We start from the raw sequence: 19,679 nt of genomic DNA on the forward strand, positions 1-19,679 counted from the left end.
TCTCTCTCTCAGAAATAAATAAAAAACATTAAAAACTTTAAAAAATATATATACTATGAACAGCCACAGCAGTTCCCTGCTCCCTTTCTCATAATAAGAACCATCATCCATGAGGAACACCTCCCTTCCTGGTTTAATTCAGCAGTTTTACAAATTGTGAACCTTTTGTAAACCTCACGTTGTAGTAGGTTTTGTGTTTATGAATTTTAACGTAATTCTTATGTGAGTCATTCTTTAATATACATCTGCAGGTCACTAATCAGGGAATTGTGTCTCCGTCTGGCCTAAGTCCAGCAATCTGAAAGTTGGAAGGTAAGAAGCACTTCGCACCATATTCAGAAGTCCTGTTATTAATCAGAGTTGACGTTGTCGAGTCAGAATCCTGAAAATTGACCTCACTTGTGACACTGATAGTAGTCCAGGGAAGCAGAAGAATTATCAGTGAGAAGAGTGAGGAATTTCACAAAAACCTGAGGAGCTATTCTTACTTATTAGAGCTTAAGGACCCTTGTGTCTTTTATCTTGAATTCATGACCTGACCCCTCCCCCTACCACACCCCACCCTGCCGTCCTTTCTCTTGTTCTTTGGGGCATAGCAGCAATGTGTTGAGAAGCTCTGAAATACAAATACATGCTTTCTATTCTAATAACATTATGGATTAAGTTTTTCATCTTTGCCCCTTAAAAGATCTAGACTCCCGTATTCACTTATTAGATGCATGACCCATAAATCTGAGTTTATAATTTTTATCTGAGTTTGATTTAAAAATTTTTTTCATGTTTATTTTTGATAGACAGAGCTTGAGCAGAGGAGGGCAGAGAGAGAGAGAGGGACACAAAGAATCTAAAGCAGGCTCCAGGCTCCCAGCTGTCAACACAGAGCCCGATGCGGGGCTCAAACCCACAAACCGCGAGATGGTGACCTGAGCCGAAGTTTAACCTGACTGAGCCACCCAGGCACCCCTATCTGCATTTTATTTTAAAGTTGCAAAAGGTACACCCAGACTTAGAGTTTTATTGATAAAGCGAGAAAATTTGTGATGGCTTTTTAATACAGGAGCATTGTATTAAATAATTCCAATATTTTTCTTTTTATATACAAAGCCCATCGAACTATAAATTTGAGGAAAAAAAGAAATTCTCATATGAATCTCCTAGAAAGAGCTCTAACATCAGGGTTCACAAAGGTGCTGTCTCATTTAAATTGATCAGGAGGTGGCCTGTCTGAGAACTATCCACGCCTACCACGGACAGCCTAACATTTATTTTGGTCATTACTATTGCATTTTCAAAACTAAACTATAGCATTCTTTTCTTATTTCCGACTGTTATGTTTGGGATTTTGAATTCATTGTTTTAACTGCTTTAACACAAACTTCAGGAACAGTGTTCACATATCTTTTATCTTAAAATTAGAAAAGTTAGTTAACTACTACTATTCATTTCAGGTGGAGGTAGAGATTTTATCGTCTCACCTGTAGCTATCTGTGTCACAAATGTTGGTTTGTGTATATATTTTTTTAAAGCCACCAGACTTAGAAATGCCAAAGTAATTAATTATTTTTATTTTCAGAAACAATTTAGTTTTCATGGTACGAAGTGTTTCTAAATTGAAACACTTTCAGATTAATGGACTTCAGATAAATGGTTGCCATTTTCTATAAGTAGTAGTAATGAGATGTAGCTTCACTACCTATCAGATACTAGATCTCACTCCCTGTTTCTTTATCTCACTTATTCAATCATTCATTCATTCAACAAATATTTATTAAGCACTAAAAATGTTTCAGACATTGTGCTGGACTTTGGAAATGCAAACAGATTTTATAACGGAAGCAGAGGGCCACAGGTGAACAAGAATGTGGTACACGCCCCAGTCGAAAAGGCTCAATATGGCAGGGATTAGAAAGAGGGTTAGTGACCATTACCAGAGGAGCGGTGGGTAGAAGGATGGGTGAAATAGACTTAGGGGATTAAGAGTACACTTAGCGCGATGAGCACATAGACTTTTCAAGTCACTATATTGTACACCCGATGCTAATATTTAACCTGCGTGTTAACTGGAATTAAAGTTTTTAAAAAGAAGCAGTAAGAAGGTTAGGTCAGAAGTAGGAGGAAGCATAATAAATTAAGTTTAAAAATGTAATCAAATTATGAATGGCCATGGAAGCCTTGTACAAGACTCAGAGTTTATCTGCAGAGAGCAGTGTAACCAGATCTAATTTTAGAATTACTGGCTGCAGTATGGAGAATGAATTGGATAGGAGTGAGCCCGGAGTCAAGGAGGCCATTGCAAGTAAGAGAAAATGATAGTCTGGACGAGGATAGTGGTAGTGGGGAAGGAAAGAAGTAGATATTTAAGCTCCACTTAGTTAAGGCATTCCCATTCTTGATGATCTAATTAAGTTACATTCCTTCTCAAAGATGGCTATATGTCACTAATAATTGATTCTAAATAATGTCATTCAATAGTTCAAAGCAGTGTTTTATCAAAAGGTATTGATCCTGGTCAGACAATACCCACTGACACCCAGGCTCATTAATTATAATCATAATGGTAGCATTTGAACCATTTTCTCAGCACTTATGTTTTGGTCATGGTGCTAAGCATTTCACATGGTTTATCTTGTTTAACATTCACAGTGGCCCTACAGGTAGATACCATTATTATCTCCATTTTACGGATCAACATGGAGGTTGAGTACTTTGCCTGAGATTACACACTTTGTAAATGGCAAATCTGTTGTTAAAACCCGTTAACTTGTTAGTTACTGGCACAGCTGGGATTAGAACCTAGATCTATCCTTTATTATTACTTTCAAGATGTCTATTTTATGTTAGGGTTCCTTTCTAATATGCTATGCAGCTTCTTTTTGGCCCAGTCTTGTGTATAATTATATTTCTGCATAAATAAGATAAGCTACAGTTTGAGTGAACACATAGTAAAGAGTATTGACTATTCTGGTTTTTTTTTTCCTTTCCAATTAGTTAGGGTAAAGCAAGTGTGAAAGGAAGTGGATGGTGAAGCATTTTGAGGAGGCGACCAAATACATATACATACTTTCTAATTATATATTTCCAAGCCAATAATTTCTTTGAAAAAGAATGCTTTAAGTGTGTTTCTTTACCATGTTAGGCCAGTAGATACAGAGAAAATAGTATTAGATCTTTCATGTCAGTATAAATGACAAAGTCTCAGAAAACTCACAGCGGAACGCAGTGGCAGAGGCCGTTGGTGAGAGGGGTTGCGTTACTTTCACCAACATAGCTCCAGAGAACCAGCATCAGAGCTGAGCTCTAGAACCGCTGGTTCTGGACTGGAAACGAACTGGCTGTAAGAGTGGTTTTGCTCGCGGGAAAGCACCGGATTGCCAACTCTTACTAACGGTTTTACAAGAGCAGCAATGGTGTCCCTTGCTGAGGTCGTGGTCTTTGTTTTGAGAGAAACCAGTTGGGGGGTGGGGGGAAGAAAACAGTGATGCAAGTGAACAAATAGTGTCCCTTTGAATGAGAACACTTTCTACTTAAAAAATAATATAATGAAAATATTTTTGTTTCTACAACTTTGTCTTAACACTTTGTATAGCATCAGCTTCTGAGAGATAACCGAGCGGAAAGAGGGCACAAGAAGAACTCTTCTGTGAAAACAGCCAGCAGGTAAGCAATTCAAAATCACTTCTATTTCTGATCACGTGTCTCTTTTTTTTTCCCATACCAGTATGAATGGGATGAGTTATAGTTGAGTTGACTTTGGTTCCAAAGAGCCAGTTTCAAATATTTTATGCATTGTTTATTAGAATATATTTCAAGATTTCCAGTAATGAACGGAGAAATGCCATTTTATCTCTACTTCTTTAAAGCTGGTGAAAAATGAAGAATGAATTTTAGAAAGAAAAGAGAATTTCTGTTTCCCGTTACTAATGAATATTAGATTGGGATTTAGAATAATCATTTTCTTTTTTAATTTAAAAAAATAGAATTAGTCTTTTTCTTCCAAACTTACATGGTACTTACCTTCCCAGAGAGCAACATGTATATTTATACTAATAAGATATAAATGAATATATAGAAAATATACTCTTTTTAAGAAGTGCTTCTGGATTCTTGTTCATTTTATATTGCTAAGTCAATGTTAATTTTTTCCCTTTAACAGAAGGAATTATTATTATTCTCAGTTGATTGTTTTAGACATATATTTTCAAATTTTGCTTGTGGTGTTTCTGAAGACTTAATTTTTATTTAGATGAAAATGGCCATCGGAATATTGATCAGAACTACCACCCTGAGATTTACACTTACTCAAATTTTAACAAGATAACTGACCTCAGACCATTGCATCTCATGGCTTCCCATTGCTAGTGTGCTAGTCACTGTATTTAACATTCCCAAGCAAACAGTGTAATATAGCCTTAAAGTACAGTGTTGTACAAATTAACCTCAACTGAGAACCCACTAGCTTGCCTAAATTAGACAATCAAAAACTGTCAAACATGTAAGTTGAGCATCAGTGATAGTCAACATAAAACCAATATATTTACCCCTAAGAATGTGAGATCCTAAAATCATAACCATAATCAGTATAAAATGTATACAGATCAATTATAAATAACTATGGGTAAAATATTTATAGAAATCAAATGAGCAGGCAACAGATCACTATTGGCATTAGTAGGTAAGACTGAATGAAAAGCATATAATTTTCAGAAATGAGAAATATGATGATTAAAGAGATAATCAGTGAAATGCAGATATGCCCATGAAATAGACCAGAATATAGCATAAAAATACAAGGAAATAGAAAAATGAAAGAGTGGTTAAGAGACACACAAAAAAGTTTAAGATATATTTAATCATAGTTTTTGATAAAGAAGATAGAAATACTAAAAACAAAAACTCAACATGATATTTAAAGAGATATTGGCTAAGAATTTACCAAACTGATGTTATAAATCCACAGAGACACATACAGAAAGCACCATGAATACTAACTAGAATAAATAAAAAGAAATCCACACCTAGTCATATATACTGTAGAGTATATATATCAAAATATAAGAGAAGATCCTAAAAGAATCCAGAAAGGACAAATTGTCTACTAAGGCACGTTATCTATACATCAGACTTCTCAGTAGCAACAATGACACCAGAACACAATGGACTCATGTTCAGTGTCCTAAGTGAACATAGATTAACAGCCTAGAAGAACATCTTTCCTGTGTGCAAATTGAAATAAACACATTTTCAGATTTTCAAAAACTAAGGACATTGACTACCAACAGACTTTGGCTTGAAGAATTTTTGAAAGATGTGTTTCCAAACAGTGATCTCCCAAGGCAAATCTGAGATGCAAGAATGAATACAGAGACGAGAAACTGATGAAGGTTTAGGTAAATTTAAACCACCGTTGTTTATATAGAGTGAAAATAATAATGATGTGTGACTCATGGGACTTTTCAAAAGACAATCTAAAACAGCGGGCAGCAAGAGAATGTTCAACGGGCGGGAAGCCGATGAGTCTTTGCCTGGGCACGGGGCGAGGGCCAGGGAGGCCCTGGAGGGAAGGTTACCAGAGGGCATAAAGAAATTACTGGGGTGATGATTATCTTCATTATCTTGACTGTGATGATGGTTTCCTATGTGTATACCTATGTCAAAGCTTATCCAGTTGTACACTCTAACTGTACATTTTGTGTATGTCAACTACACCTCAATAAACATCTCTAAGAAATTTTTTTTTATTTTTTTTATACTTTATTTATTTTTGAGACAGAGAGAGACAGAGCATGAATGGGGGAGGGGCAGAGAGAGAGAGAGGGAGACACAGAATCCAAAGCAGGCTCCAGGCTCTGAGCAGTCAGCACAGAGCCTGATGTGGGGCTCGAACCCACGAACCGTGAGATCGTGACCTGAGCCGAAGTCGGACACTTAACCGACTGAGCCACCCAGGCACCCCTTAAGAAATTTTTAAATACAAGCTCCCTTGGCTTTCCATATCATTTCAAAGTCTTTATGTCAGCCTTCAAGGCCATCTGTGATCAGGCCCCGCCCTTCTTTGCTTCCTGACTGTCATCTTCTCCCACTCAGTCTAACTCTTCTATTCCTGCACAGTGGCCTGCATCCTGTTTCCCCAGCTTCCTGTGCCCCCAGCACACGGACCCCACTCGTGCCTCAGGGCCCTAGCACGTGCTATCCCCTCCCTGCAGCTGTCTTTATGGCTTGCTCCCCATTTCTGTCAGGTCTCTCTGCTCAGTGTGAAAAAAGCTCACTGTCCACCAGAACCATTAGACTCTGTCTCCTCATTGTCCCTGTTACCCTTCTCTTTAAGCTTCATGAGAGCAGGCCATTGCTTTACACACTGGGGTGTCCCCAGTACCAAAACCAATGCCTGATGCATGGACAATAAATATTCGTTACATAAAATATTTGTAGAATGAATTTAAAATTGAATCTGCACCAGTAAAGTGCTCTGACTGAGTCCGTGGCGGGGGTTTGGGGGTGGAGGGTTCTACAGTTAGACTGCGTGACTTCTCATCCCCACTTCTCCACTTACCAGCCGGTGATCTGACCAAATCCTTAGCCTCCCTGTCCCTCAGTTTACTTATCTGTGAAACAGAGAAAATGGTAGCACCTGCTCCATAACACTGTTGGAAGAAATAGATGAGTTAATGCCTATAAAGCATTTAAAATGGAAGAGCTCAAGTGTTAGCTTATTTATATGTATTTTTCTATGTTTCTTTCTTGAAAGCCATTTTCTTTCCAAGGATGGTATTGTTACTTCCACCTGTGTGTTTCCTAAGTACTCGTTGAATTTTATGTTTTTATTATATTTTTCTTGTACCCAGTTTAGAATGGCAGATCATTCTGTAAGACTTATAACAATAAGTCCAGCAGGCCGGAGGCCTGTCCTTCCCCATTCTCCGATTTCCCCCTGCAAAAGAAAACATGTTCAACCCTTCTAGCCATTTCTTCTAGTATCAACCGAAATCACATGCTTATATTACTATTTCTTGAAGTTCTTAGTCTGGTATTACCTACTGACTTCCTGCTATATTACTTACACACACACACACACACACACACACACACACACACACACAGGATCTGCATTTCTTTCTCTCTTGCAACTATCATAATCGTCAGACCAAATCAATATTCGTTGTTTGCATTAATGTCATTATGTATGTAAATATTATTCATAGATGTATAACTTTCCTGTTGCCATGGAGATAGCTGTCTTGTTTCTCATTGCTTTGTTTTCCGTGGGCCTCACCCCAGTCCATCAACCACCTCTAGAAGGAAGTGTGGTTTCTCTCAGTTCTTTTTCCTGGTGACATCCCTCTTGCAGCTCTCCATTTCTCAGATCAGTTCTGAACTGTTTGCTGTCTGGACCTGCTGCACAGCTGATATCCTGTGATCTCTCTGCGTTATCGTCCCTGGGGTATTCTAGTCTCTCCGAACGGGATTCCCTGTTCCCTGGACCCCACGCCATTATTTCTCCCAAGCTTTCTGAGAAAGAGAAATGGTTAAATTTGTGGGACTTTGCATACCTGGAAATCTGTTTATTCTAGTTTTACACTGATTGGTCCAGCTTGTCATTGAATTCTGGTTTAAGAACCATTTTTTCAGGATTTTGACGGCATTACTCCAGTGCCTGTAGTTCTCAATGGTTTCCATTTTCTCTGCGCTCTTGTGATTTGGATGTTGGAGTGCTCTCCCATGATCCTCCGATTTTTCTTAACTTCTCTTTTATAAAATTGTTGTCTTCAAAGATTTCTGGGCAATTTTATCAATGTTATGTCCCAAACCTTTTATTGATTAAAAAAAATTCTCTTACACTTTTCATTTCCAAGAGCTCACCTTATTTCTTTGAACATTCATTTCATAGATCTTCCGTGTCTTGTTTTGTGGATGCAGTATATTTTCCTGTGTCTCTAAGAGTAATATTTGTGTTCAACACAGGGCAGTTTGTAAAGGTGAAATAAGCCCAAGGAGAGAAAGACTCACTCAAGTTTAATTTTTGCTACAAGTTTTATTAAGCACAAGGCAAAAGTTCTCCGCCTTCCTTATTTATATATGTTTTTCTACGTTTCTTTCTTGAAAGCCATTTTCTTTCTAGTATTTTTAATATCGTCTTGACTTCTCTTACCCCTTTTGGTTGAGTGACTGCACTTCCCTTTCTCAACTTGTGGAAAATCTAAAGGTTGGAAGACAGAACTGTAATGCATTAAATCAATAAATTTTAGGATCATTTACTCCCAAAACATAGCAGGCAGGTAAGAAAAGGTAAATGCACAAGTGGTCCGCTGTTAATGACTCAGAGCTGAGATTCCGAGTGCGTGCCTAGAGCAGGCTCTTCAGGTAGGCAGTCCTTGCTGAAGCTCTGAATGAGTCAAGGGCTGTGCGGTTATGGCTTTAGCCTGTGGAGCATAGTACCTCTCGCCCTCAGCTCCGCCAGAGAGTTTTCGAGACCTCCATAGAAGGGTTTCAGGGTCATATTTACGGAGGCCACTAACTATAATGCAGTTTGGCAGTTCTCCAGGTATCCAGTTTATGCCATCTCTCCTTTTTTGCCACATCCACTTTACTGTGCATCTGGGCTCTTCCGGTCAGTGCTGGGTACAGGGGGATTGTGTCTTTTCCAACTCTGAGACCGTTTTATGGCCAACAGTAGCAAAGAGGTGACAACCTATGAAAAGTCTCCTTTAAACGGCAAACGTACTTGAATAATTCCAGTCAGTTCTCTCAGGAAGCTCTACCTCATCAGCAACAGGCTCTGGTCATCACGGTATCCTGCGCCTCCTCCTCCTCCTAAAAGGGCAGCGTCTCTGGGTTTCCTAACTGGCTTCTCACTGTTCACCCATTGCTCCCAAGCTTCAGCTACCATCAGCACTGCTCGGCATAACATGCCATCCCATCATACCCACAGAGTTATTAATGAAGTACAAATGTGTTTTATTTGCTCCCGTGTTTATTATAAACATAATTAGCATTCCCTTCTTCTCAGTCATGATACTCAGTGGGTCCTGTAATCAAACTTTGGACTCATTCCTAACATAGATATAATGTAAACTAATTTAAACAAACCCAAATCATAAACAGAGGTATAATATAATCTCTTTGATTCAAGCGATATTCATCTTACACATCTTCCTTTTAGTTTGCTGCTTCACTTTTATTCCCTGGGGGGAATCCTTATCCTGCAGCAGATGTATCAGACACTGAGTGGTGTGAAAGATTTTCATCCTAACATTATCCTCTTATATTCGTTCGCCGTGATCAACCAAGATTTTGAGTTGCTGTGCTTGAGGTTATTGGTTTCCTATCTTGCATTCATCCATGTTGCTTATATTTTTTTGATTATTCCCATCTGACACTTCTGTTTGATTACTCTGTGAGGTTTCATTTTCCAGGAGTCCTTCCATTTATGAAGAGTTCTCTGTCCATTTTCATGGGGCACCTGAGTGGCTCTGTCAATTAAATGTCTGGCTCTTGGTTTCAGCTCAGGTCATGATCTCACGGTTCGTGAGGTTGAGCCCTACATTGGGCTCAGTGCTGACAGCAAGGAGCGTGCTTGAGATACTCTTTCTCCCTCTCTCTCTGTCCCTCCTCTACTCAGTCTCTCTCTCAAAATAAGTAAATAAATAAACTTTTAAAAAGCTCTCCATCCATTTTCTTACTATGGCAATTCATCTTAAATTTATTGTATATTATTTCTCATCTAATATTGAATAAGTGTCTCAGAGTTTGTTCTTTGTGTTCTCATTTTTACATACCCTAAAACCTTTGAAAATTAAAACTTAGGGAAACAAAATTCTTTCAAAAAATAAATACATGAAAACAGACACAACTGTGATTTTGTAAAACCACTGCTTATTACCTATCTCTGTCAATATTTAATAATTAACAGGCATAGTTTTTGAATGGTCATTGCATTCCAAAATGAGACACACACACACACACACACACACACACACTCACACACTAAGCTCAACCTTGGGGGCAGTGAATCTAAGTGTTTTATAGAAACACTCATGACATCTAGATTTATTGCTTCAACCCTTATCTTTCTTTTAAATTCCAGACTTGATATCCAAGCCTTCCATTTTTTTTTCAGTAGTCAAATATAATTTTATACTTCTGAAAGTTAGAAAGTTCTTTTCCTCTGCTTTCACCTCATTTTAAACTCTAATTAAGTAGTTTCATATTGCTTCTATAGCTTCCCAAATCGAAAGTCAGTAAAACCTACATTAAGTGATGCCTGATACTAAGTGATGTGCCATTCTTGAAAATACCTTGCTTTTTAAAATTTTTTTTATGTTTTATTTATTTCTGAGTGAGAGAGAGAGACAGCGCAAGCAGGGGAGGGTCAGAGGGAGAGGGAGACACAGAATCCGAAACAGGCTCCAGGCTCTGAGCTAGCTGTCAGCACAGAGCCCGACGCGGGGCTCGAACCCACCAACTGCGAGATCATGACCTGAGCCGAAGCTGGACACTCAACCGACTGAGCCACCCAGACGCCCCAGAAAATACCTTGCTTTTTTAAACACTTCTTTATGTTTGTGATCAGTCTTTATTATTCTAAGAATCCATACACAAAGATTGACAAAAATTGACAGCAATTTTATTGAATTGTTTTGATCATGTCAGGGCCTTTCCTTTTAGATCTGGTATCTTTTTTTCTTTAATCTCATACTTACATGATTTTTGTCATTTACTCTTCTGAGGCACAGAGGCTAAATCATCCAACTCTCTGATATATAATTTAAAATTAAGTAAAAACATTCTTATTGTTGATATTATTAAATTCTACTTAATATCTTGAAGTGCCTTCTAAAAGCAGTTGTTAATTCACTTTTACTTAGTTCTTGGTAGGTAGCATTACATTTTTCATTTACTTAGTGTCAAATAATTCGATAATCCCTGGATACTGTGTGTTCTATTTCTTATGGTAGTAACTGATTGTGAAGAGGAAGAAATCAACCTTTTTTTTCCCTTTGCTGTCATTTTGCCTGATTAGTAGTAAAGAGTCTCCTAACATGAAAAAAATGACAATAGATTTTTATCAGAGAAACAGCAAATCCCAGCACATTCACACACACACACACACACACACACACACACACACACAACTGTCTTCCGTTAAGTTAGAAGAACCTTCCTGTTTAGTTTAATACCGAGCATATTCATTTTTACATGATGATACAGATCACTGTACTGTGTTGCAGCTGTAACAAATAGAATTATAGCTCTTCTTTATTTGATCTTCTGAAGATCCAAAGATGTTCAAGGATTGGATTTGCTCAGTGTTCCCCATCATGTCATCTGTTATTGGAGAAGGAGATCTAATTTGCAACAGATATAAACCTATTTGTCATTTTGTAGGTTTGCCAAAAATAAATGAAACTATTAATTCCTATATTTTTGAGCAGCTGTTAATAAATTGGAACAGTATAACTGTTCATGAGGGTACTAGTTAATGACATGGTATCACTTTTCACAGAAAGGTATCAACAAAAGTAAATGTATTAACAAAAGTAAATGATGCTTTATTTTAATTTTTAAGATGAGAAGTTACCTATCCTATGTTAACAAATGTAGGATTTTAAAACAAATTCTCCTTTGTTGTTATTAAACTAATGATTTGACACCATATTTTAAAGCAAGTTATATCACTCAGCATTTCATGTGATGTACCTTATTTTTTATATGTCCAGAATAATGGCTTGACACTGCCTTTAGAAACTAATTTTAAAAGTAAAATGTCTATTATGTTACGATTTTTTCTTTACAAACCTACAATTAGCATTAAATTTCATTGTTTTAAGAAGGTATACCCAATCCTCTAGATAGAAAAGTGTCTTTCAGAAAATTGTCAATTCATTCATATGTATGCATGAACAAACACATAGAGTATTTTTATATATTCCCTTTAATAAGAATGTATACATTCCAAATTTGTTTAATTGGAATATATTTAATTGCATATGTGTTCTAATTTAAATTTTCAATAGCTTCTAAGTATACATATTATAAATTGGAAATAAACCACATATACAACATAAAATGTTTTTTAAAGAATTTAATCTGTTTTACACTGTATGACCAAATTATTGTACTGTACTAAAAAAGGCACTATTCTCAAATTGCCAGTTCTCATGCTCCTGTCTTTTTGGCATCTGGAAATATTGACCTTCCTTGCCAAAATTTTACACTAATGATTATGGTGAGTTATTTTAAATTGTGATTATACTAAATAAAATTACTTATCAGCCAATTAGAATTTTGAGAGATTGCTTTTCAACGTAATATGAGTAATCCACACTGACAAAAAATGGATTTGCCATTTAGAAATATGTAATGTGTCCAGTGTATGGTAAATAAAAAAGCAATCAAGTACTTCCTGGTGAAACATACATGACAGTGGCCCCTCTTTTTGAAATCTGATAGATCAATTGGATAGTTTCAAATGACTAAAAGTATACACAGCCTCTCACCTCTAGAACAATAGTTGAGTTTGGCCATGGTCACTAATAATGGAAAATAGCATGCGAAAGCCCTTCCAGTGACCTGTAGCTGAAATAAATTTGTTTTGTGGAGTCCCGTTTCCTTCAGACAAGAGTCTGTTTCATAGTTGGCGCTCTGCAAATTGGTCCTGTGATTAAATGGGCATGGACACAAAACTAACCTTTAACTCCCAAAGATGGTTCCCCTAGGAAATGACAAAGGCACATGTATCACAACAGTTTGTGTCTCTATTAGTGTATTGCTTATAACCTCATTACAAGTACATTTGAGGATCTCCTCATCCAGTGTGTCTATGTGCCAGAATACAACTCAAAACAAGTGTTCCTAATTTTGATCAGTAAAAGAATTGCTGTAGAAGTTAATATTTTAAATCATCGATACCATAAACAACCACTACTCCTTCATAATTTGTACCTTACAAGTCTCCAGAATGAATCTAGTAGATTCATCTGCCACATTGGAAACACTGTAGATTTAAAAATGCTATTTTAGGGGCACCTGGGTGGCTCAGTCGGTTAAGGGTCCGACTTTGGCTGAGGTCATGATCTCCCAGTTCATGGGTTCATGCCCCTCGTCGGACTCAGCTGACAGCTCAGAGCCTGGAGCCTGCTTCGGATTCCATGTGTCTCTCCTCCACTCACGCTCTGTCTCCATCTGTCTCTCAAAAAATGAATAACATTAAAAAAGTTTTTCAATGATATTTTATGTCTGTAGAACAGAAATTATATCAACTCTTGAATTGTGACATTTGTAACTGCTTATAACATAACAGGGATGATCCTGCAATCTAAAAAAGTCAATGCACGTATAAGTAATTGGAATGTTTTATTTAATATTTTATAAGAGCATTCAAATATTAAACATTTAACTATCCCTTGTTTTAGCTGATCTTAATTACCTTTCAATTATGAGGCAATTTAAAAATAAATATAAAAATCACAAAACAATGTCTCATAGAGTTAGAACTATGTTTTTAAAAGAATCTACTTTATAATCAGTATTTTTCCATGCCCTTTCTCTTCAGAAATATTTTTTCATCACTCTGTAGTGATTTGTTTGTATACCAAGATATTGTTGGGAATTTACCTTTGTTTATTTCATATACTTCTGATCAATTCCAACTCATGCCCAATTATATTACACTAAATTAACATAATTCAGCAGATGTTGATATTTAAATGTTTTCTGGCATTCAAATCTTGGACAGCTGTCTTTGAGCTTGGGGAAAAGGCAAACATTTAGAGTTAAATGCTGAACATATGCTTAAATTACTAATTAGAAAGATGGAATAAAAACTATGCATTATCCTTTCTAAGGACAATAAACCTCAGATAGGGATTTCTGTAATCTTTTTACATCAAGTTACCGTCCAGAGGTGTACTCAAACTAGACGACATAGACTTCATGGATAACTTAATTAAATTTCAAGTTTGATCACTTAAAAATTATGGAGAGTATCACTAAGATTTGAAAAACTAGAATAACTTCATACTGGCAGTTTTAAGAGTTGAAAAGATGCCTTTTGCTTGCAATGTCAGGATGGTAAAAGCAGTTTTTAACACTATTTTATTGTGGAAAGTCTATCATATGCAGAAATACAGAGAAAAAGAGAAACTCAATGTGTCTCTCTCTCAACTGGCTTAGATAATTATCAGTGTATGGCCAGCCTTGTTTCATCTATATCCCTACCCACTCCCTCCAGTCCCAAAGCCCATCTATCATATTATTTCAACTGAAGTGTATCAGTATGTTTCTCTAAAAATAACAGCCTCTGTTAAAGACAAAGAAGCCACAGTACCAATATCACATCTATTTAAGAAGCAATGATTTCTTAAGATATAGGAAGATATACAATTGATATTCACATTTCCCCAATTATTTATAATCGTTTATCCTATACATTGTGTGAATTTGGATCAAAATGAGGTCTATCTCTTGTAATTGGTTGTACACACCTCTGAAGTTCCCTTTGATTTATAAATATCCCCTCCCTCGGCCTTTGTTTTTTCCTTGAAAGTTTTTCGTGGCAGAAATCAGGTTGTTTGTTCTAAAAAGTTTGTCACCTCTGAGGAATATTGTTGATTTCATCCACATTGTGTCATTGCACATATTCTCGTCCGTTGTGTTTCCTGTAATTGGTATTTAAATCTAGAGAATTGATTCTATTCAGATTGTTTTGTTTGTTTTGTTTTGTTTGGGATAAGGCTGCTTCAGAACTTCTCTCCATGTCTCTTTTGTGATTGCTGAGCCATCCCAGAGTCATTCATTAGGGGTGACAGAATGGGGAGATGTTAATTCTGCCATTTTTACTTTTGCTTATTGCTGGGATTACTTCTGTTAAAAGTAGCACCACCACCCCCTTCAGCTACTTGATCACTTTGAGGCAAATATCATGCAGGAAATGCTAGATAAATACTTGATCTCTTTCCTTTAGTTATTAGTTTTCCAAATTAATTGGTTCCTTATATTTTCTAAAAGTGACCAGTGAAACTCTCTTGTTTCGTTTTTAACTCATTTATTTAACCACATCTGATGTGGTTCAATTCATTAGTTATTATCCTAATTGACGTTAAAATGGGCCCATCTTTAGGCAATGAAAGATTCTATATCTTGGTTTCTGAGTCTGTTTCCTTTCTACCAGTCTTCGTTCTTCTTTGCCGTCTGGTAGGTTTACATTTTCAAGGCTACCTTGGTCCTTTTCTGGCCTACACCAAGAATTCAGCCATTTCTTTAAGGACAGAAATGGATTCAGAAACTGCAATCTTGATGTTAGAGGTATTATTATTTCTAAACTTTTTCATTGGAATGAGTTAGGATTTAAAAAGAAAAAGATCCATATTGCCTCATACTGATAGTCTTGGTTCAAAGTCAAGACTTCAGTATTTTTGTATTTTCCATCACTGATTTTAATCTTGGTTTTCAGCATTGAAAATATTACCTCTCAATGACACCATAATAATTACAGTCGATCCCTGAACAATGTGAGGAGGTTAGGAGTGCCAACACCCCGTGCAGTCAAAAATTCTTTAGTAAGTTTTGACTCCCCAAAAACTTAACGACTAATAGCCTACTGTTGGCCAGAAGCCTTTCTGAGGACAGAAACCGTTGCTTAATGCATTCTTTGTATGCTATATGTATTATATATACTATATTCTGATAACATAAGCCAAAGAAAAGAAAATGTTTTTAAGAAAATCATAAGGCAGAGAAAAATACCGTTGTGCCTGAATCGCGAGTCCCCTGAGACCTCCAAGGAGCCGACACCGATGCAAGTACATAAGGGTCTTTATTACAAGCTCGAGCAGGGACTCACCCGTCAACCGGCGCAGCGGCAGCAGGGTGAAGCCCCAAACAATGGCGAGCAGGGTTTTTATGGGGTAAGGGACGGGGGGTGTTACAGTGCACACACTGTACGTATTGCATCATCACATAAGCACCAGTCATAATTGTACAGCACCCATGGTAACAGTTTTGACTATTCAGTGTCTGTGAGGCGTCCGTTACTTTTGGCGGGACCCAATCATGACCTTTGAGAATCCTTTGAAAATGACCAATTATAAGGTGAGCTCAAAGGGCCTACCTGGGGTGTAGGCAAGTGGTGAGTGATTGGCTAGTTTGTACAGAGTAACTACCTGCAGTTCCCAGCCCCGACTCAGACCACAGGAATGTTACACATTTCTTTTGATTGGCTGATCCGAGGGTGGTCCGAGGGTGGCTTCAGCTGAAGCTTTTCCTGGAACTTGGCTACGTGCAGCTCGAGGTTGCTCTATAAGGAGGACTTAATTTCAGGCTCTTCAATACGTTTATAATATTGTACTGTATTTTTGGGAAAAGCCCTGTATGAGTGAACCCGTGCAGTTCAAACCCATGTTATACAAGGGTCGGCTGTCTTCATTTTATCTATCTCATCGTACACATATGGCAGTCTCAAAATCACTATATCTTCGTGACCACCAAATAAAATACTTTGTAAAAAGAGTTTAAATTTTTTCTTTTTTCTGTTTCTTTTGTACGTAGTATATATTTCACTAAGGAATATGTAGTCAATTCTGTGTTTTACAGCCAGGTGAAATATTTTGTAAGTATAGGTATACCAATGTATCATTAGGTTCTTTTGTTCCATTTTAATATTCAGAGATTCCTTATTAAAAATTTATTTAACTTTGGGGGCACCTGGGTGGCTCAGTCGGTTGAGCGTCCGACTTCGGCTCAGGTCATGATCTCATGTTCATGGGTTCGAGCCCCGTGTCGGGCTCTGTGCTGACAGCTGAGAGCCTGGAGCCTGTTTCAGATTCTGTGTCTCCCTCTCTCTCTGACCCTCCCCTGCTCACGCTGTCTCTATCTCTCTCTCAAAAGTAAATAAAACATTTTTTAAAAAATTTATTTAACTTTGTTTTATAATGGCATAAAAATGGTTATAGGTTCATAATCAAATCTCCACACACAAAAAAATTATTTTCAAAAAATTCTAGCCTCTACCCTGTCACCTCAACAGGGGTGCGTAGCTATTGTTCTGTTTTGTTCTATTTATGGTTTATCCATCTATTGGCTCTTTGTTTTTTTCCACTTTTAGGGTAAGCAGGTATACCTTTCTCCTTCTCTCTATTTTTCCTTTTCCTTGCTCTTACTTGCACTCTGGTAAACCATTTGACACTTAAGAAGGCTTTTTTTTTTTTTCCTAATAATTACATTTATGTTAATATGTTGGACAGAGGAGACCATCTGCTGTTTGTTCTCTACTATGACCTTTATTAAGGTTGGCTAGTAACCTCTTTTTCCCTTCTCATTCTTCTCCCAAGCACTGGATTTGAAGTTAATGATACTCTGATACCAATAGTCAGTCAGTCAGCAAATTCATTCTAATTGTCCTACATACTCTTCATTTCTCTCCATTTTTCAGTGGGTGTCCTCTGTGTACATTACCTGAAACCATTGGATCCTGTGCTGTCTCCTTAGTTTCAATTTTAGTTTTAGTTCTAGTTCAGTTCATTTAGTATTAATTCTACAAATAAATGTAATGTTACTCATCAGAGTGTGATGATGATACTCATCAGATGTGAAGTTAGAGACCATTTCTCTATTCTTTTTGTTTTATTCTTGAAGAGTTCATGGGAACAATATTCTTTGAATTCTTGCATATTATTAAGGAGTTGTCCATGACCTGTATTGTAAAGGTCACTTTGGTCAGATTTATAATCCATGGTTCAAATCTTCTTTCCTTAATAAATAAGTTACCCCATTGTCTATATAAAACATAGTTTTCAATGCCTTAATAGAGTCTGGTTTTCTTTCACAGGTAGGATGCTCAATGATATTTTCCTTTCCTTTAAAGCCCAATATTGATCATTCTGGATGTTTTTTTTTCCCCAAGGATGAAGTATGCTCTTTCCATAAGTAGTTGTTGTTATTGTTGAAATTGATTTTAAGATTTCCTCCAATTATAATTTTTTCATATTTATTTTGTTTCATTGCTTTGGCTTTGCTTCAGAAGTTTCTCTTACACATATATTGGATCTTCTTTGCCTGTCTTCTGTAGTTATCACTTGTCTAAAATAAGTGATAACTTTTTTTCTCTTGTCTTATTTTTAATGTTTTTGTACTTTGTATTTTCCAATTCTCATTACTCTCTCCTGTCCTCTTCCATCCTATTTACTCACTCTCGTGTTCTAGTTGAGTTTCATTTATGAAATGATTTCTAATTGTTTTCTGGAAGCTGTCTTCTCTAGTTGTTGTCAGGGGGTTATGGTTATACTACATGTTATTATATAGTTTCAAAAGCATAGTGTCACTGACACCCTATTCCCAGAGTATCCTGATTATGACTTTTTTTCTTATAATTACAGGTTTCCAGGACTTCTTCATAACATGCTTATTTCTAAGTGGGAAAGAAGTGATTGGAGGGATAAGTGGTCAGGGCTGCATTTCTCTGATATATTTAGTGGACCCCGATTGTCTAGTCTTTCAGTGTAGCACTGTCTGTGTTTCTTTAAAAAATGATATTTCACACACTGCTTCCACACACCTTTAAGGAGTTTTATACCAAATGTATAAATGGCACTGTTCTAAGTGATGTGTTTGGAACCCATGTATTGTGTTCAATCTCTGCATTCCAGGATCTTATCTCCTAGTCAGGAAACCTGGACACCACCGTTCATTATTGTAGTCTCTCACTCTTGTCCCCTTCAGTAGCCAGAAAGACATTTGGAAAACCCAAATTACTTGTGTGTATTTAAAAAATTTTAATGAATCCTTGTGCACTGTTCATAGGTTTTTAAATTGGTGCAGCAATTAAGGAAAACAGTGTGGAAGGTCTTCAAGAATTAAAAACAGAATTACCATATAATCCCACAATTTCACTTCTGGGAATATATCCAAAAGAAACAAAAACTCTAACTCAAAAAGATATCTGCACTCCCTCCCATGTTTGTAGAAGGATTACTTGCAGTAGCCAAGACATGGAAACAAACTAAATGCCCATCAATGGATGAATGGATTAAAAAAAAAAATGTGCCTATATATGCACAATGGATTATGTAACCATAGCGGGAAAGAAAAGAGCAAATCCTGCCAACATGGATGGACCTTAAAGCCATTATGCTAATTGAAATAAGTCAGAAAGAAAATTGAATGGTCTCACTTAAATGTGAAATTTAAAAATAAGTCATAGAGAAAAAGATCAGACTTATAGTTATCAAAGGCAGATGGTGGGGGAAGGGGGAATTGGGGAAGGTGATCAAAAGATAACAGACTTCCAATTATTAGATAAATAAGTACTAGAGATGGGATATACCACAGGGTGACCACAGCTAACACAGATGTATGACATATAGGAAAGTTGTTAAGAGAGTAAAGCCTAAGAATTCTCATCACAAAGAGAAAAGTTCTTTCTTTTTTTCTTTGTTTTCTTTTTATTGTAACTATGAAAAGATGGATGTTAGCTGAACCTACTGTAATCACTTCAGACTGTGTAAATCAAACCATCATGATGTATACCTTAAACTAATATAATTGTGTATGTCAATTATTTCTCAAAACTGTAAAGACGCACACACACGCACACATACACATACAAATAGATGGAAACACACACACACACAGTTTCCTAATGGCTTCCCATTGCCTTTAGGATCAAGTCCTAAATGTGGCTCGCAAGG

The 19,679-nt window shown here is 36.7% G+C and overlaps 1 protein-coding gene across 1 annotated transcript in view; it reads left to right on the forward strand.

Annotated features, from left to right (window-relative positions):
* GPATCH2 (G-patch domain containing 2) overlaps positions 1–19,679 on the forward strand; it is a 175,919-nt gene that overhangs the window by 129,375 nt on the left and 26,865 nt on the right. The window contains exon 8 of the mRNA XM_039249898.1: positions 3,587–3,657. Within this exon, the coding sequence (XP_039105829.1) occupies positions 3,587–3,657 (71 nt within the window). The remainder of the gene's footprint in view (positions 1–3,586; positions 3,658–19,679) is intronic.

This window comes from Hyaena hyaena, unplaced genomic scaffold (genome assembly GCF_003009895.1).
Source record: "Hyaena hyaena isolate Hyena2069 unplaced genomic scaffold, ASM300989v1 scaffold_349, whole genome shotgun sequence".
In the NCBI taxonomy this organism is placed as follows: Eukaryota; Metazoa; Chordata; class Mammalia; order Carnivora; family Hyaenidae; genus Hyaena; species Hyaena hyaena.